This window comes from Podarcis bocagei (assembly GCF_964188305.1).
Source record: "Podarcis bocagei genome assembly, chromosome: 2".
Taxonomy (NCBI): domain Eukaryota; kingdom Metazoa; phylum Chordata; class Lepidosauria; order Squamata; family Lacertidae; genus Podarcis; species Podarcis bocagei.
Window position 1 is genome coordinate 65,288,584 of NC_138126.1, and position 19,221 is coordinate 65,307,804.

Sequence of the window (19,221 nt, forward strand, 5' to 3'; positions counted from 1 at the left end):
AGTGTAGAACCTTATATTTTAGGATCCTTTCCTTCATTCTACAAATAATCTCGTCCAACCCTATGATTCTGATTTCAGCCACCCCATCCCAAATAAAACAGCTCTCAAGTACACATATAATCTATTCCTTCAGGAATGCAGAGGGAAGAATGGGCTGGACTGAGAATTAAGGGGGTGGACATTTTTGTGGTATATTCCAAACCAAATTGTATTCCATTTCCTTACGATTCCCCCCTGCCCCCATCCCCACCCACACACTTCATGATGAAAAGAAGTTTATGAGGGGGGAAACGTGGTTGCTGAGGAAGACTTGAACAAAGTTCCCTTGGGATTCAGCTGCTGCAAGACAGATGAACTCACTGAGTGACCTTGGGAAAATCTTTCCAAGGCAAACGCTCCTGCTGTTGGAATCAATTTGGGTGGGGTGAAACAATATTAGCGAGAACACAATCAATTTAGTTTCTTAAAAAAATCATCATAAACCCCTTCAGTCTTCCACAGTAATTGCAGCACCTCACAACTTTAGAACACCTCTCTAGTGTTCCAACACTGAAGGCACTTGGCAGGGAAAACATTGTTTGAGACTTTGAGTAAAAATGCAAGTCACAAATGGAGCTCAAGTCTTTGTACCTCTCTGTACATACACCCAAAATGGATAATGTAGCTTTGGGACAGGGGTTATCATCCCTAAACCATCTGATACTCTAAGTCCCCCCCCTGCTGACACCAGACAGCTGAGGCAGTAACTGAGGTTGGCACTCACCCCACAACCCCAACGTCCACATGCCAGGAACTTTAAAGCTTCTGAGAAGGAGGTCTGCTCTCCCTTTTACAGATGAAAAAGTCATATGAGAGGTAAATTTTAAGCGGAGAAAATGCTTTCACCTCCAATACCCTCATCCAAAGGTCCTTTTAGGGACACCGACTTTCCTCAAGGATCCTGGAAGAGACAAAATGGAATTAGGCTGTGTTTGTGTCCTCCCATTATTAGGTCCTAGGTCTGCCGCTTGCTTCCTGTCAGGCTCAGCCACCCATCATACCAAAGTTTTGCACCAGAACTCTGCTCTCTTGCTGCAATGTCTCCCTAATCTGACCTCTCCTTCTATTTCTCTATCAACCTACCAACCTACACACACACACACACACACACACACACACACACACACACACACACATTTACCTAGGCTGTTTCCCCTGATATGCAGAAGCCATTATCGTCTCTTGGGAATGGTACATCTAGGAGGCAAAGTACAAATGTATTGTTTTGAACTAGGGATGGATAATTCTGTGAATTATGGTTTCTCTCCGTTTCTTCATCTTAAGTTCAGTTCTCCACATTTTCACATATGTTTGTCATTTTTTAAAAGTTCTCAAATGTTCTTATGACAACCAACATTTTAATGCAAATGTATCCTATTGTACAAAGTTTTGCCCATATTACTTGGCTGGAGAACTGCATTGCAAAAATTGGAGTATGAATCACATTCTTCTCCAGCCTTCATCCAGATGAGCAAGAGGTATCATCAGAGTTCAAGGACAAATTATTTGAGCCAGGCAGAAAATTCTCAAGGAAGGTAATATAAAGCCCTACACAGCTTAGGCCCAAGATCATATTCCCTCCTACACACTTGTATGAAGTTCTGAGCTCTTTGGGGGAGGACCTTTGGGGGGAGGAAGCAGGAGAGGGCCTTCTTGGTGGCTACACCCAGACTCTAGAACTCCCTCCATGGAGAAGAAAGACTGGCTCCCTCCTGGTTGTCCTTCTGCCAGCAGGTGAAGACCTTCTTGTTCCAACAAGCTTTGGGGAGCTGGCTGCTTTTAATGAAACAGCTAGTGCCATTGCTGTTTTTTCATGGTAATTATTTGTATCTTTTAAACATATTTTATATACATATATCATTCTAATTCTATCCGTGTTTAATTGTTTTTTAATTATTGTTTTTGTGTGTGTTTTTAGCAATTCTTGTTTTTATCTGTAAGCCACGTTGAGTCCCATCAGGAAAAAAGGCAGGGTGTAAATAAATTCATGAAGTTGTTGTTGATGATGATGATAATACAAAGCAGGGCTGAGAGGGAAGGCCTGGAGAGAGGAGGTATGACTGATAAGCAATGACCTGGCGGTAGTCTTGAGGGCTCCATTCATTTTGCCTCTGAGTCTGAGGTTCCCCACCAGCCTTGAGGATCTTTAAAAACAAACAAACAAACAAACAAACAAACAAACAAACAAACAAAAAACACCTTTTGCAGACTTGGGGGTTCCTCCCAGTATGGTGATGTGTCTCTTTTGCTTATCAGTGGCCAGTTTTAGATCCACTCCTGCCAGTCCTCAGCACTCAAACACTCTCTTAGTTGGAGTGAAGATGATGAAGATGTAACTTGCCCTGCAATGCTTCCCAGCTCTCTCCAGCAAAAGCTTAAGTTCCCCTTTCTGTCAAATACACGGTGAGAAGCTATTGAGCTGGAAAGATGCCATCAGTCAAAATGTTGCCTCAAAACAACATGCTCTGAGGTTGGCTTGCTCTGTGTAATTTCAAAATTATCCGACGACAATGAGGATGCTACACATTCTGTACAAAGTTTTAGGATAAAGGGAAAAAGTGACACACATCCTGAGATGCAAATGCAGACAAGCAAAGCCCCATGTATTCCGGATGAAGTCTCTGCAGCTGCCTGTGTTTGGCTGAGGATGCTGTCACTGTGAGTGATTATCCTACAGTGCCTCGGGAAAGGGCTTTTGTTTGTATTTCAGGTAGACAGCTTTACTGCATTATATATGATCCTGGTGATTGTTACCAATATCTGCTTCACCCTAAATACAGTGTGGATGTTCATTGCTTACACGACTGTCATCTCCACCATTCACACACCCACTCAAGGTGTCGCATATTGGTGCCAGCAGTTACAAATCAGTACAAATGAGTCCCTATGTTTAAGAGGTCAGAAATGGAGGGGGAGTGGATTCGGAGCAAACTTTCCTGCATATCTGTGAACAAATCGGAAGAGCCAGTATCTCACAAGCAGAACAGAAATCTTGTCCAGTGGGTCATGTCTATATCTTCGGTAAGACAGAGTTTGTTCTGACAGGCTTTCATCAGATTTATGACACATACAAGTCATACACAAACAAATTTTATCTGATCATTACGGAGTTTTCCACACATGGCACATTTCAAACTGGGAACATGTGCGAGAGCATTGGTTTTGGTTTTTTGATGAGTCTGTTTTCAAATGTCTTTTCGTGTTTAGGAGGGGTTGGAAGATGAAAGAGAAATCATTGGATTTTACTGTCTGATCTCAAACTAAAGCAGCACAGCGGGTGGAATTTAGGGTCAGATGAGCAACTCTTTAAAATGACATGACATCATGAATGTTCTATATTTATGCTCCTCTCTGTAATGCTCCTATCAAATCCACTCAATCTGAAGGTCAAAATACAGTAGTAGTAGTCACTGACTGAGCAGTAGGTTCAGCTTGGCACCTGAAAATCAAAATGGACTTTTGTTTAAAAATATATCTATCCTTGTCACCTTCCATCATTTTGACAGAGGTTGAGGGAAGGAGATCCTAACTAACAAGCAAGCTGTTATCAAGATATGTGAACTAGGACAAAACACAATTGTGTTCTGCCCTTGCTTGCTTTCTGTCAATTCTTGCACTGGTGATGTGTGTATATATATATATATGTGTGTGTGTGTGTGTGCAAATCTGCTAAGGAGAGTATGATTCAAAAATAACTTAGTAGCACAGTGCCAAGATGACAGAGCCATACTTTTCCTAGGATACATGATTTCAAAGACATAAAATAAAACTGCAAACAAGTACTTTCTGAGAACCAGTGGGATCCCAGTGAACTGAGGGAGGGTTCGAGCCAGAGTTGAGAAACATAACATGGGTTTTATAAATCAGTTTAACCAAGGAATGGGAGACCACTTAACACACAGTGATTGCCCTACAAAGAGAATGCTCTGGTGAAGAAAAATAGTGCGTCCACAGCCTGCATTCATTGAAGTGCAATGCATTTACTTCATAGTATTTACACAGTGGAAAAGATAGGTATGTGTTTATTACATGTTATGGTGGTGTACATGCAATTTTCCTACAGTAAAGTGATATCTTTGAAGCAAAATTGCCATATCTCTCTCAGTGTATAGCCTTAGGAAAGTCAATCTCAGGTTTTTTTTTCTTACCACCCCCAAAATAGGAATATGTATAGTGACATTTCTGAAAGGGATTGTTGTGAGGCTAATGGAGGCAAAGTGCTGCAAAGCATTGCCTTTCCTTACCTTACATTCCCCATAGTGCATGTATAGCATAAATGTGCAGATTTACATTGAATGGAATGAAAGTTTTTCTCATCTATAATCATTTGTTCCAAGGGAAAAATTTGTTTGAAGGGGAGGGGAAGGAGAAATCTGTACTTTTAATGTTGAGAAAACAGATGGAAACTGTTGACAGCTTTCCAACTGGAGCTAATAGGAATGAGTCCTGGAGAGGTGAAGGCAAATGTCAACACGGTGAGTCATTGGAGAGCAAAGAGGAAAAGCAGAAGGCCATGAGATGCTCTCAGATGAAATCCACCTAAAGAAGGGAAGGCAAGTTCACCCCTTGAGCTGCAGCTCATTAGCTTCCAAACCCTTCCAAGCTTGTTTTCAAAAGTAGGTGAACTTTGTGTCAGCATCGCAGCTGTAATTGCGGCTTTCCCTAAACACTGTCTGCTAAAATTCATCAGCTGTTAGCTTAATAAAAAATGTACACAATGAAGCAGACTCCTCTGCTATCAGCATGTGTCCTGGGTGGCATTCAGTCAAATGGAAGGACATTTACGGACAGCTTCAGATTGTTATGCTCTACCAGCAAAATGCTGTGGTGGTTTTTCATAGAATCATAGGAGGAGGAGGAGGAGTTTGGATTTGATACCCCGCTTTATCACTACCCGAAGGAGTCTCAAAGCGGCTAACATTCTCCTTTCCCTTCCTCCCCCACAACAAACACTCTGTGAGGTGAGTGGGGCTGAGAGACTTCAGAGAAGTGTGACTAGCCCAAGGTCACCCAGCAGCTGCATGTGGAGGAGCAGAGACGTGAACCCAGTTCACCAGATTACAAGTCAACCACTCTTAACCTCTACACCACCCTGGCTCTCCAGGGAAAGGACCCCAATAGATAGAGTTGAAAGGACCCCAAGACTCATCTTGCCCAACCCCCTGCAATCTCTAACAGATGGCCATCCAACCTCTGCTTAAAAACCTCCATTGAAGGGAAGTCCACCATTTTTCGAGACAGTCCATTCCACTGTTGAACAGTTTTACCATCAGCATGTTCTTCCTAATATTCAATTTCCTTTCCTGCAATTTGAATTCAATGTTTTGGGTCCTAACCTCTGGAGAAGCAGAAAACATTCACATGGAAGCTGCATCTTCCATGTGACAACCCTTCAGATATTAGAAGGCAGCTCTAATGGACTTGGATAGGACCCTGGCATGGGGTCAAAATCCACAGTTAGTCACTTGGGGCATGTTCCCTATACCAGATACAAACTACCCTTACTATAATGCTCGTACTAGCTGCTGAACAGGTGGGACACATGACCACCACCAATTGAAAAATGATGACTTCGCTAAAGCACTGACTCAGCACTGCAGTGATGTGACTAAAGGTGACATCACAATAAAGCTAAAGGCTTCTCTCCATGAAATAATGCATCTCTAGGGAATAGTTTCCGTAATTTCATTATGTGTATGTATGTGTGTCCTTTAACCAGCAGACGTTCTTCAATCTAAACTTCATTAGCTATGACAATAGTATGCAAACTAGTTTGCCAGATTAATTGACACACAGCTGCCACTGCCAGAGTTTGTTGCTCATTGCTCATTTTTGATTTCTGTGGAAAATGGGAAATCCAGAAAGAAAGAAATTTCTCCTTTCAGACTCCATTAATTATTTTGGAAGTTTTGGTTTGCTAGAAAATTGTGACAGTATTGTTACAGGTGCAGCACAGAACCTGCATGTTGTGGAGACAAGCTGTGCAAAATGACTCCCTCCCATGGAATGACATGACTACTGATGTTGTCATTAAAAAAATGTTGGGCAGAGCATGGGGACACAGAGTGCTACTGTCCTAGTATAAGCTTCCCAAAGCTGATGCCTTTCACATGTTTTGGGCCACAACTCCCAACATTCCAGGCCACTGCCTTTGCTGGCTGGGGCTGATGGGAGTTCTAGTTCAAAACTTCTGGGGGGCACAAGGTTGGGGAAGACTGCCCAACTATTTGGAAATAGAACCAATGCTACTGAATGAAAACAGCAAAACCAGGTAGGTATAATAACTGCATCCACTTCGTCAAGGACTCAGACTTCAATAAATAACCCTATGAAATATTGTGCTGGGAACTTTAACCTTTAACCTTTCCCATTTCCTTTTGTTGCTAAAGAGAATGATATACATATTCTAGCTTTAAGATTAACTGGGTAGCAATGACTGAAAAGATTCCACTGATTAAAAATAGAATAAAAACTGCACAGACCACAAGAACGTTTCATTTTATTGTGCCCTGTTGTTTTTTAAAGATTGACTGGAAAGCTACAATTTAAAACCAGCTCAGAATGCGCACATTGAACTCACAAAACAAACTGGGTCCTGTCGAATTCCCATACCACTCACTGCTCCTGACACTTTCCACTCCTGAGTATGCCACCATATCCCACTTGTCTAAAATCTGAGATGACCAATTCAAAATGACACTGAGCCTCTCTTGCTTTCCACACATGCAAATGGAACATGGATAAATAATAGCACAACTATTGCTAGAGCTTTGTAAAAAAAACTAACATGTCACTAAAATCTGTGTTTTAACTTTGGTGTGTGTGTGTGTGTGCGCCCAGCTGTGTTTCAGTTGCATTTATGTGGCTCTGGATTTTATGTTTTTGTGTCTTTATTTTTTCAAATTGTTTTCTTAGTTTTTTTATTGTAAGCCACCCAAATAACTTTATATCATGGGCTGCATGATAATTTAATAAACAAAATAAAAGAAGTACTTTATTTACTTTTTCAAGTGCCCATTCAGCATTCCTGATGTTTTATCAAATGCATGCAAACAGAATTGGTTAAAAATAAGGCCACATCATTTCACAAAATTGCAGCCCAGCACAAGGGAAGGGCCAGGTTCCATCCCCTTGCACGCAGAAGGACCCTAGTGTAGCTGCTGATGTGACTGGTCTCTGCCTTAGGCCCTGGGAAGCCATCGCCAGTCAGAGTAGATCCCCTTAGTACAAGCAGTCTAGCCTGGTATAAGGCAGCTTCTTGTGTTCCTCTGGCTTCAAGAGTTAAACTACAAAATAGGAACTGAAATGGGGATACAGTGGTACCTCGGGTTACATATGCTTCAGGTTACATACGCTTCAGGTTACAGACTCTTCTAACCCAGAAATATTACCTCAGGTTAAGAACCCTGTGTCCCTGTGTCCCACAACTGTTCTAAAGGTTCTAAAGGTAAACAACTATTTCCTTTTTAAAAAGCCAAAACTTTGGGGTCCCCCCCCCAAAAAAAGGTCAACAACTCTGGGCAACCTAGGGGCGCCAGGTGGATCTTTGCACCCCGGCACTGCATATGCTTAAGACGGCCCTGTGAATGAGCTTAGTAGAAGACAGTTCTCTCTTCATGTTCTGCTTAGAGTGTCTCCTTTCCTCTTTGCAGACTGTAGTTTCAAGGAATGGACTGGGGCAATGACAAGAAGATCGTCACCTCCACTTGGGTTGACTGAGTGCTATAAGACTGGTCTCCTCATACATGAAAAGTCTTTTCTGTTCCTTTGGAATGTTGGTACCTACAATTCCTAACAAAAGGCTTCTGGGTTTGTTTTTACAAAAGTTATTTTAAACAAATTTTTTTCAATTCATTATACCGGTAATCATTGATTTCAATGGGCAAAACATGCCTTACTTTGTGCCAGCCCATGGCTATAGCGTACTTGTGGACAATTTTCTGCACAACTTGCTACCATGACACATATCCCATGATCTCTTTACTGCACATCTCTTTTTGTCACACAAGGTTTTAGATAATTACAGATCAACAAAAAGCATGGTGGAAGAACCAACAGTGGGTGAACATCCTTTTCCTATACCCTATCATGCTCATGCTGGAAGGTGGAACTTGTGGTTTTTCCCATTTTTTCTCCTATTTTATGGGGTCCTCTTTATTATTATTTAAAATAATAGCTTCCTGCTCATTTATTCCAATGGGAAAATAATAAGCTAAGACAGCTCCAGAGCTGATGTGGTTTGTTCTCTATTCTGGAGGTATGTCAAGGGAAAGTGAGAACCACCCTGGAATTATGGCTGGAGGCTGGCATGCAAACTTTTTTTTTAAAAAAAGTTCTGTTTACTTAAATGCAACACATGAATGTTGCTCTGGCTGCCCCCTTATTCTCAAGTAATCCGGTGAATTAATCACGAGTAAATGCATTCAATATTGCAGCCTGTACAAATCCCCCCCAACAAAATTCCGCGATCAGTCACACCTGATGGGTATTCCCCAATGACAAGACGAAATGGTGCTAAACTCTTGCTGTTATGGAGACAAAAAAAGAAAGAAAAGAATATATTAATTTTAAAGGGAGTCAAGGAAAATACGTTGCTGTTAACATCACCAGCCAGCCCCCTTTATGTTGAGAAGCAGTGCAGCTCAGCCTCTCTCTTGCTGATCGCAAACTACATCAGCCCAGGACACAGGGAGAGCAGGGGAGCAAGTGGTGAGTCCTGGAACTGCCTCTGAGATGATTTAGAGATTGACTCTTAAAGAGTGATTCATTATGAGCTGCTGCAGGCTTCCCAAATGTGGAAAATTCCAAAGATCTGTGGGGTATGCTCAGAAAATATCCAATAGACAAAAATGAAATCTAGACAGGCTTTTCTCAGGCAGGCCCTTGATTAGGGTGGGAGAAGAGCAGCTGGGAAAGTAAATCTGTTCTCAGCTCTTTTGCATAATTTCTTTTCTTTTCTTCTTTACTGCTTCCCTTGGCACCACGAGATTGGCTTTTGGAGCCTGGGAAGGAATATGAACAGCAGATGCTGCGCGTGTCTCTCTGTCACAGGGTAGAGCAAAGTAGAAATCGTGGGGCAGAATTCATCTGTGAAATATACACAACAGGTTAACCAGTTCTGGAGAGCCAAGGTCACAGATCTTCCTGTGAAAGGTTCTCTCTCTCTTTTACTATTATTGAGTGGAAATGATTCTGTAAAGCCACACCAGCAGTCCTGCATTTCCTTTCAGATGCACGTGCCCTATTCATGGAGTGGCTCCTTTGTTTTTCTTTGCAGCGACTTGACTTGTGAGTATTTTCTTGCTTTGATACAGAATGACAGAAAAACAAGCCTTTTTTGGAAAAAAAAGAAAAGAGAGGGAGAGAAGTAAACTTTGAGTGGAAACTAGCACCTCATCAAGCAATTGGCTGATATTAGCCCTGCTGAAATCAATGAATACTGTTGTTGTAGTAGTACGTAAAGGACCATTTGCTAAGAAATAAAGGATCATTCTGAAGTACTGCAAAGTTACTTTCTAAAGTGCACCCGGCACTTTAGAAGTTGAGCTTCAGGGCTGGTTTTCAGAGCCAGGGCTTATGCCTGAAATGCATTAGTGACTACAACTGATGAGCAATTGCAACTAACCTATGTCCCTCTAGCATGGTGCTGGACTACAACTCCCAGATCATCCCTGATCATTGGCCATGCTGGCTGGGATTTGGAGTCCAGCAGCAGCAGGGGACAGAGGTTCCCATCCCTGGGTTTCAAGAGACCAAAGGCTTCCAGGACAAAAAGTGAAACTTCCCAATTTTTTGAAATCCCATGATATTTCATATTGGAAAGTAGTGTAAGATTGTAAAAAAAATAATCGATGGTCCATCTATCTAGTAGGCAGCTGCATACACATTCCTAGCCTGAAAAGCTCAGAGCCAGTGAACTTGCTGGCGAAAGCAAAGGTATGGCAAAGATTCGACACCCAGTTCTAGGCAGATCTGGAGAGGGTGCAGACAGAGGTGGAGCAAGGTGGGTGCGGTCCACCCCGGGTGTCACCTCTGAGGGGGAGGTGACAAAATGTTGTGCGGCACTGAATCTCTGTGAGAGACCCTGTGGCTTTGGCATGCACAGGCTTCTCTGGCTGCGGAATTTTTTTTGAAATTAAGTCAAACCAAATTTCAATGGAGGGGGTGGCAAGAAATTTTCCATTCCGGGTACCACCTGACCTTGCTACGCCACTGGGTGCAGAGTGTGCATGAGGGGAGAAGTGGGGCGGAGACCTGTTGCACAAGAGGGAATCCTTGCACTGATAGGATGCTTACTTAGTGTTGCATTGGCTATAAGCCGGAAGTTCTATTCATGTGATGTAACTGGGAATCAATGTGGGGAGAGAGAAGGGTGAGATCGCACACTGGCCTTTCTCTCCGTGTGTTCAATGGAAGCTCTCAACAGCTGCTTTTGCAGCACCTGCTCGTGCATGCATTTCCACATGCAGCTAAGCCTAGATAGGCTGAATGTTGTGTAGGGTCACAACGAGGGTATTAAAGTATTGCATTTTCAGAAGGCAAAAGTGCAGCCTCATCTATCCTCTGTCAAGAAGCCTGACATTGAGGGCGTTAAGTTTCCAGGATGCAGATGAGACCTAGAATTAATGGCAGTTTCCCTGAATCGGAGTGCTTTCTGGTACTTTCCCTTCCCTCCACATGCGCCACGTTTTGAAGAGGATAATAGTGGTGCTCTGAATCTATAAAGCCACTTGTAATGGAGTACTCGGCAGTGCTTGAGAGAAGGATACGTATGTGTCAAAGCAGGGCAGGAGAGGAGGGAACTGTTGCAAGCACATAATAGTGCTTTCTGAACTTAGGCCTAGTCAGCTGAAAATAGCCTTCAAATTCTAAACTTCTCTCAGTAGCTAGCTAGCTAGCTAGCTAGATATGGATAAGTTGATTTTACATTTGACACACACAAACACATTGTCCCCGAATTTCCCCCCCCCCATAAAATTCAATTTTTCTAGTCTTTTCTTAAGCACAAGGGTTAGCCAAACTGCAGGAGACTAATAATACTGATTTCCTTTAAGCAACCACAAAACTCAGGCACAATAAAGGAAACTACATATATTCACTGCCCCGAGGCCTCATTTCTGACCTCAGAGGGCCACTGCTTATGTGAAAGATAATTAATCATCCATGCTGGCTCAGGCCTAGTCTTTTCCCCTGAGTAGCCGCCACCACTGGTGCCAAATTGGGCCTAGCAGTGTAGATGATAAACAGGGTCTGACATTCAGTCCCATGGACCAGCTGCCTGCAGTGGATCACTAGCCGCACTCTGCAAGCTAATTACCTCAAGCTCACCGCTTCTAAGCAGGCAGCCACTCCGCCGGTGACAATTTTTCATGCGCAAGCAGAAGAAACCGACAGTTTCGCTTTAAAACAAACGTTTCTACATTGGAATATTGATTGCAAGCACAGGAAAATGCAGGCTCTTGACATGAAATTATCACATGCCTTTTATTCAAATTAAAATAAAACTTCCAGATCATGAGGGGGGAAATGGCCACAACAAAAGAAATAAACCCAAAAGAAATAAATTCTTTATTATTATTAAAGAGTTAAAAAAATTACCCCAACAATGTGTGTGTTTGTGTGTGTGAGAGAGAGGGGGGGGCAGTGAAGTGCCACTCACAAGGCAGGCAGCACTCAGACTAACTCTCTTACACATTAAAATATTGCGAATTGCTCTGTTTTTTTAAAAAATCTACTGGTGGTTTTTATTAACTGGTGCTATTGGTGCTGATATTTTAATTTTGTAAAATTGCACTGCAACTGATTACCAGGTATAAAACGAGGTATTTTTATTTAAAAATTATGTTAAAAATTGGCAGGTGAGTGATTTGTGGCAATCCCCCCCCCCCCATAAAAAGCTCAACAACTCTGGGCAATCTTCCCCCATTTTCTTAATCTGGAGTCCCCCAAAATAGTCTTATACATGGGGGAGTGTTATACGTGGAAAAATACGGTAATTAAAAGCATGCTATGGGTCCATGTGGGCTGGCACTATCTCCACACCTATACACAATATGGCCACACTCCTGCCAGTCATGCATTTAGCATCAGTGGATGGCTGTTCCCAACTGCCTTTCCCCATCCTCCTCCAACTTCAATAACATTCATAATAAAGTTACAGATAGGTAGCCGTGTTGGTCTGCCATAGTCAAAATAAAAAAAATCCTTCCAGTAAGTTAGTTCTTGGTATGAGCTTTCGTGTGCGTATCTGAAGAAGTGTGCATGCACACGAAAGCTCATACCAAGAACTAACTTAGTTGGTCTTTAAGGTGCTACTGGAAGGATTTTTTTTATTTATTCATAATAAAGTTGATTCCAGAAGAACTCATGAACCCTTTGGGGTTGAGACATAAAAGACTGGAGGGTAGTGGGTGTTGCTAGGTACTAATGCCAACGCTGAGGCTACTTGTGGATGTGAAGTTACTGGATATTTTTTACTTGACTTTATGGTTGGCTTTATGCTTACTAGTTGAATTAGCATGCTCGTTGAATGGTTAATTGTTTTATTTTATTTTGTAGGGATAAACTTTTTGTTAGGAATCATTATTATGCTACTGTATTTTTGACTGTTGATTTTAACATGAACTGGTCTTGCTTTGCTGGCCACCCAGCCATTAGTTGAAATAAAGAAAAATCCTTCCCATTGCTGCCTTGTAAGCTTAGGTTTGGCAGAGAGCAGAGCAGAGCTACCAGGGTGGGGATAAATGATAAAAGTACTGTTGTTGATATGGACTAAGATGTCCCTATTTTCATCAGGGAAATGCTGGAAGGTATGCTAACCATAGCTGTCAGCCTTTCCCCTTTTTAAAGGGAAATTCCCTTATTCTGAATAGGATTCCTTGCAAGAAAAGGGAAAAGTTGACAGCTATGATGCTAACCTACCTGCCCTGAGCTTTGTGATAGAAGGGTGGGATAAAAAACCAAGAAAAACTGGACTGGGGTAACACTAGAGGAAGGCAACAACATGGAAGCAATTTGTTGTTGTTGTTGTTTAGTCATGTCCGACTCTTCATGACCCCATGGACCAGAGCATGCCAGGCACTCCTGTCTTCCACTTCCTCCCACAGTTTGGTCAAACTAATGTTAGTGGAAGCAATAGCAGGAATTAATTTATATTTGAATTTTTTAAAGTCTAAATAAAGAGTGCAACTCTGGAAGTAATCCAAACCCCACCACAAAGTTGATGGCTGGAGGTGTATGTGTGTTAGGACGAACGGTGGGTCCCTCTCCGCGGTTCTCTGTGATGGAGGCACATCTGCCTGAGGAGGTAGGAAGCTAGCACCAGCAGTCATCTTGTCTGGTAGTAAAGGTAAAGGGCCCCCTGACCATTAGGTCCATTTGTGACCGACTCTGGGGTTGCGGTGCTCAGCTCGCTTTATTGGCTAAGGGAGCTGGCGTACAGCTTCCGGGTCATGTGGCCGGCATGACTAAGCCGCTTCTGGCGAACCAGAGCAGTGCACGGAATCGCCGTTTACCTTCCCGCCGGAGCGGTACCTATTTATCTACTTGCACTTTGAGGTGCTTTCGAACTGCTAGGTTGGCAGGAGCAGGGACCAAGCAACGGGAGCTCACCGCATCGCGGGGATTCAAACCACAGACTTTCTGATTGGCAAGTCCTAGGCTCTGTGGTTTAACTCACAGTGCCACCCGCGTCCCTTGTCCCTTGTCCTGTGTCTGGTAGTAGCTGGTACCAAAACAGAGTGCTTTGTGGCAGGGTGTCAGGGAACTGCCATCAGTGTCCGAGGGAGAGAGCGAGCTCCAAAGGGATCCCAGAGAGCGTCCCGGGAGTGGTAGAGGCAGCCCATCTTCTGGGGAAGAGAATCAGTGTAGCTCCAGTGGAGAAGGGAGGCAGATGGGGGAGTCGGCGAGGCGGTCCCATGACTCCCTGCCGGGGACCAGCGGGGAGAGGAAGGGTCCTCCGCTGCCTACGCCCTCCTTGCGCAGAGGGCTTTCGCGCAGGGAGAGTAAGAGGAGACTGGGCGTCAAAGAGCTTCTCTGCTGGATGAAGTTTAAGAAATGCCCACTGACGGATTCTGCCAGCGATTGAGGCAGTGAGTGGCTGCCCGGACAGAAAAGGTTCACTCAGGCAACCCAGCCAGGTGTTGGGACAAGCTTACGCACGAGCAACCCCTAGAACCATTACACAGGGTGAAGCTGTGCTAGCCAAGGTCCCACTGGATCCTATGCCGACCCATTTTCAGCTGAAAGTACAAACTCTGTGGTCAGTTTTATTTGGTTTTCTTGTAGTGTTTTGCAGAGATGGCCTTGCCCTCCCATTCACCCTGTTTCTCTACAGCACTTTTCCGATGCAGCTTTCCAAACTCATCTATGGACAGACGGAGCTAACATCATGGTACTTTCCACATATACATGAAGAGGAAAAAAATGGGGGGTGCACCCAATTCAGAGATATGGTATGAATTTCATTGTGGCCTATTTGCAGTAAAACCCTGCTGGATTCTACAGAAAAATTTAAGTGAATTACTATAGATCCCCATTTAATTTCTTCCCTTTATCCCCATCCCACAAAATACTTTTATTGATTTAAGAGTTTTTGTTTTTTAAAAAAGTCAAACTGAAACTTGAAGATCACGCTTGATTGCATGGGACAAACCATTTTAAGTGGTGAGAGTGAAGGATGGAAAAAATGAAAATGGTGTAATTTAATCACATCCCACAACAATGGGGCAAGAAATCTTCCAGGAGCATTGCTGACAGTGATCATCTTGGCATGCCAACCCCCTTGGCTGAGAGGATCCAAGATTTTCCCACTCCCACCCTTTCTCAAACATAGGCCTTGCTTATTCCATATTTCCAAGTACAAAACAGAATGTTGGCTGGTTTGCATTATGCTCCTACATACCAATTAGTTTTTGAGAAACTGGCAGATTAAATATTGGATACATATGAATTTCATATAGTTGTAGAATAATAACTCAGAGATGTTGGTGTTTTTTTGAAGGAAGCAGGCATCACTATTCATTTTCCATAGATCACTTAGGAGTAGACTAACTTGACCAAAGCGTAATGACCAGAAGGGCCTTTAAAATATATGACCAAGTAATGATGATTGTCCTTCCCCATTTGTCTGCAAATAAAACAAGACCTATCAAATAATACAATATTCTAAACAAATTATAGATGCTTAGATTTAAGTGAAGAATTAATACCCTTGCATTCCCAAGGTTTAATGGAAAAATCTTAACCTCCTTGTGATCTATAACCTCATGTGATGTTATTTATTTTGTTTCCTGTGAAAGCAGAGTTTAACAGATTATTAACAATGCAGACACTGTGATCAAATACGGAGTACATATTGGATTAGAATCTGGACTGATAACCAAGCTCAGTCAGGGGCAAATGAGTATGGGTCAGATTACACACCTGCTACCTAGAAAGACTGGTCATGTGATGGAACAGCAAAAAAACATATATGCCTCCAAAAGCATGAGCTTTTATATTGCATATGTGCAATGTCCCAGACTTCAATAATCTTTTTTCTGCTTTTTTCTTTTGAAAGAAAGCACATAATATAAATTTAATAAACTACAATGCAAAAGGCAGAAAAGGGGCACCACAGAGATCTACTGTTCTGTTTCATGTATAGGGTTTCTAAATGATACATGTTTGAATTGACCCCATCTTGGTGCCCCACTTCTGCATTTGGGAGAAGTTTCTTTCATACACCCCAGTTGCATACATAAATGAAATAGCTGCTGAAAAACATGTTTGTATATGTTAATATTCTAATAATTAATAGCGAAAGCCCTGTCCATTGTAATGTTGGTTTTTATTTTTAACAGAAGGTAATTTGACTGGAACATAACATAGCAGCCTGGCTCTCTGTATGTTTACTGGCAATCAAGTCTCACTGCTTTCAGTGGGACTTTCTTACTATGTATGCATAAGACTGGAACCCTAAGACAATGGACTTCAACCAAGCCTATTCTTCTAAGTCCCAAGCCCTAGTCTTTAGATCCCAAACTCTTATTTCAGCCAGCAAACACATCACAAATTGACCAGGTAATGTCTTCCCCATGCTAAGGAAAAGTCTGTAAGTTCTGCCTGTTAAATGCTTATTGAAGGCACACACACCATACAGGGGACAGGCGGGAGATGGATTTCCAGAACACAAGTTTCATTCATTATATCAGTTTCATTCAGCTTCTGAAGAAGTGACTTCCAGTATGTAAATGGTTAATTCAGTCTCCAGTGTAGCTTAGCAGGGAGCCATCCTCAGCAGGGATGGATGCAGGGACTCCTGAAATGACAAAGGCCACTGCTCAACATTTCTAACTTTAAAGCTTGTGCCCGTCTTAGATTGACAGCCCTGACAAAGTCCTTTATACTACAAGCCTGACATGCACTACCAGCTACCCAAGAGTTCTAAACCAAACTCTTGCTGACACAATGCTCCAAGAGCAATATATGAAGGAAGACCTGGGATTTCTTTTATACTCATTAATGCATTTCAGCATTAACCATTTTATGTGGAAGGCAATAGCCTATTAGGTTTATGAGAGTCGGTATTAAATAGGTAACCCAGGAGCTACTAAAAATTTAACAGGATAAAATTAACAGCACATGAAACAAGAAATCCACAGCACACTTATGTATGTTGCCCTTTCTTGCATGCAGTTTTGTTAATTGTCCATCAGTGGTATGAAACTAACAAGCCAGGCTTTGCTAAAGTTACAAAAGCCTTACTTGCATAAGGCAATCTGATACCCATTGCAGTGGCAGAACATGGTGGAGGAAGACACAGGTGTCATCAATTCTCTGAAGTATCTTCAGTTTATAAGCAGTTGAAGGCAGGAGGAAACATCCAGAGGCATTCTCCCATACCAAGAGAGCTGTCTCCACTGTCAACCTACTTTTGCCGCTGCTGATCTGTTTCAATTTTCTTGCCCTTGGAGAATGGAGATGGGTAGCAAGCAGTGGGAGAATGAAACCCTTTGAATGCTGTTTTAAATGGTCAAACCCACCGTTCCATGCATTGGATGAAAATACCACACGCCATACATCACAAGGCTATTTATCTACCTAACCAGCAGCTACCAAAGTCTTTATCTTTGTTTTCTATCTCTCACAGGATGACATTCATAGGGCTATTTCATTGGGGGGGGGGGATTCTTAAATTAGCTAGTAAGAGCTTCAACATTTTGCTATAAATAAGTAATAAAACCAAACGAGAATCGATTGCTCCTCCGGATGTTCTGAGAACAAATAAGACATATAGGGAGGCTGACTCTGTCCAAAAAGATAGATTAGGATTCAAAATTTCATTTTCATTTTCTTTTCTTTTTTTAACTAGAAACACTTTTCAAGAAGATATTTTTAGTGTGCCTTAGGGGAAGGGAGAGTGGGGAAACAAGCCTCAACAGGAAGAATTAAAATGAGTTGGGTAGTAATAAATGCCAACCCCAAAGTGGTATAGCTGTCAAAAACCCAGATTGTCCTAGGCTGGAAGGCTGGTCTATTTCTATATCCTGGGAGAGCCCCCTGATCTCTCTTTCTCTCTGCAGCTTTGACACAACCCTGACTTATGGAAGGGATTATCCCTTCCTATCAAAAAAGGAAAGCTGCAGAGCAGACACCCGTCTATTCTTCCAAAGCAATGAGCCTGAAAGGCTTCTTTTCAGCCAAGCTCCCATTACCAGCTGCCCTACAGTGAGAAAGCTAAACTCTACATAAGGCTTGTGTCAGGCCACTGAAGGAGCTGGGGGTTGAGGATGGGAGGCAGGTGAAGTGTGTGCTGGCGGGCGTGAGGGGGAGGGGAGAGAAGAAGCCTGCGCAGACTATGGAAGTGCTAATCCTATTTAGCACATACAGTATATATTACCAAGGAACGTGTGTGTGTGTGTGTGTGTGTGTGTGTGTGTGTGTGTTTGGTGATTGGGGTTGGGGGGAGAAACAGGGAAGCTGAGAAACAGCAACAATGACACAAAGCCATTCACAAGTGGCTTGCAGTGTCAAAAAGGTGACACAGTCTGCTTCTGGCTTGACTCCAGATGCTTAATTCATATTAAAATAAAAGTATCCTGTGCAAGTAGCCAACCATCCCTCTGACAGCTTGTTTCTATTCAGTACCCTCCACTAGGACCCACCACAGCCTGTTTTCTATCGCTACAGTGACAATTTGAAGCAAGTTGGCCAAATCCGCCAATGCAACGTTTCCGTGTAACATGAGGCCATTTAAATAATGCTTCGATGGCAGCACTTGGTGGATTGTGCCCAGTTTTTGAAATTCTCACCTGAATTTTGAAGTCTTGAATTCTGTGGGGTTGCTCCTGACGTACTATGCCCAATAGACAAAATAAAAATTGACAAATCTCCAGGTCAAAGAACTCAGATGTGAAATTGCTGTTCTTCTAAGAAAGCATGGCACTTCCCTCCCCACCCCCAGTATCTGGGAGTGGGAGTGGGATCCTGGAAATTACAGACTGGTTAGTTTAATGCCTGCCCCTAGAAAACTGGTGGGAAGTATTGTTAAAGATAAAATAGCCAACCATAAAGAAAAAGCATTACTGAAGCAAAACCAACATGGCTTCTGCAAGGGCACATCCTTTCCCATAGAACTATTAGAGCTATTTGAGAGTGTTAGAAAGCATATAGATAGAGGTGATCTGAGTGACATTCTGTACTTTGATTTTGAAAAAGTTTCAACAAAGTATCTCACCAAAGAGGTAAGTTTAGAGGTCCTCTTGTGGATCAGAAACTGGTTAAGTAACAGGACGCAAAGAGTAGGGATAAATGGACAGTCCATTGAATGGAGAGAAGCAGAAAGTCGAGTTTGCCAAGGATTGGTCTTGGGACCTGTGCTTTTTAACCTATTGATAAATTATCTAGAGCTAGGTGGCTGATGATAGTAAATTCTTCAGGGTCATTCAAATAAAAAGGGATCCAAAAGAACCTTTCCAAATTGAGTGAATGGGTAGTAAAATGGCCAATGTAGTGATGCATGTTGTGGCAAAAAAAGAATAATAATTTCACATATATGCTCATGGGGAATAAACTGGCAATGACTGACCAGGAGTGGCATCCTGGGTTCGTAGTGAACAGCTTGATGAAGATGTCAAACTAGTGTGCAAGAGCAGTGGAAAGAGCAAATTCCATGCTAGGGATTGTTAGGAAAGGAATTGG

At 42.5% G+C, this 19,221-nt stretch overlaps 1 protein-coding gene across 2 annotated transcripts in view; it reads right to left on the reverse strand.

Moving 5' to 3' along the window:
• Window positions 1-840: 840 nt before the first annotated feature.
• LOC308582124 (uncharacterized protein) overlaps window positions 841-19,221 on the reverse strand; it is a 155,310-nt gene continuing 136,929 nt past the window's right edge. The window contains exon 4 of one of the 2 annotated variants that reach the window (XM_081185002.1): window positions 841-940. In XM_081185002.1, coding sequence (XP_081041128.1) covers window positions 932-940 — 9 coding nt within the window. In that variant the 3' untranslated portion in view covers window positions 841-931. Of the gene's footprint in view, window positions 941-15,865; window positions 16,340-19,221 lie in introns of those variants that run through there. The other variant, XR_014005497.1, reaches the window with a different exon arrangement.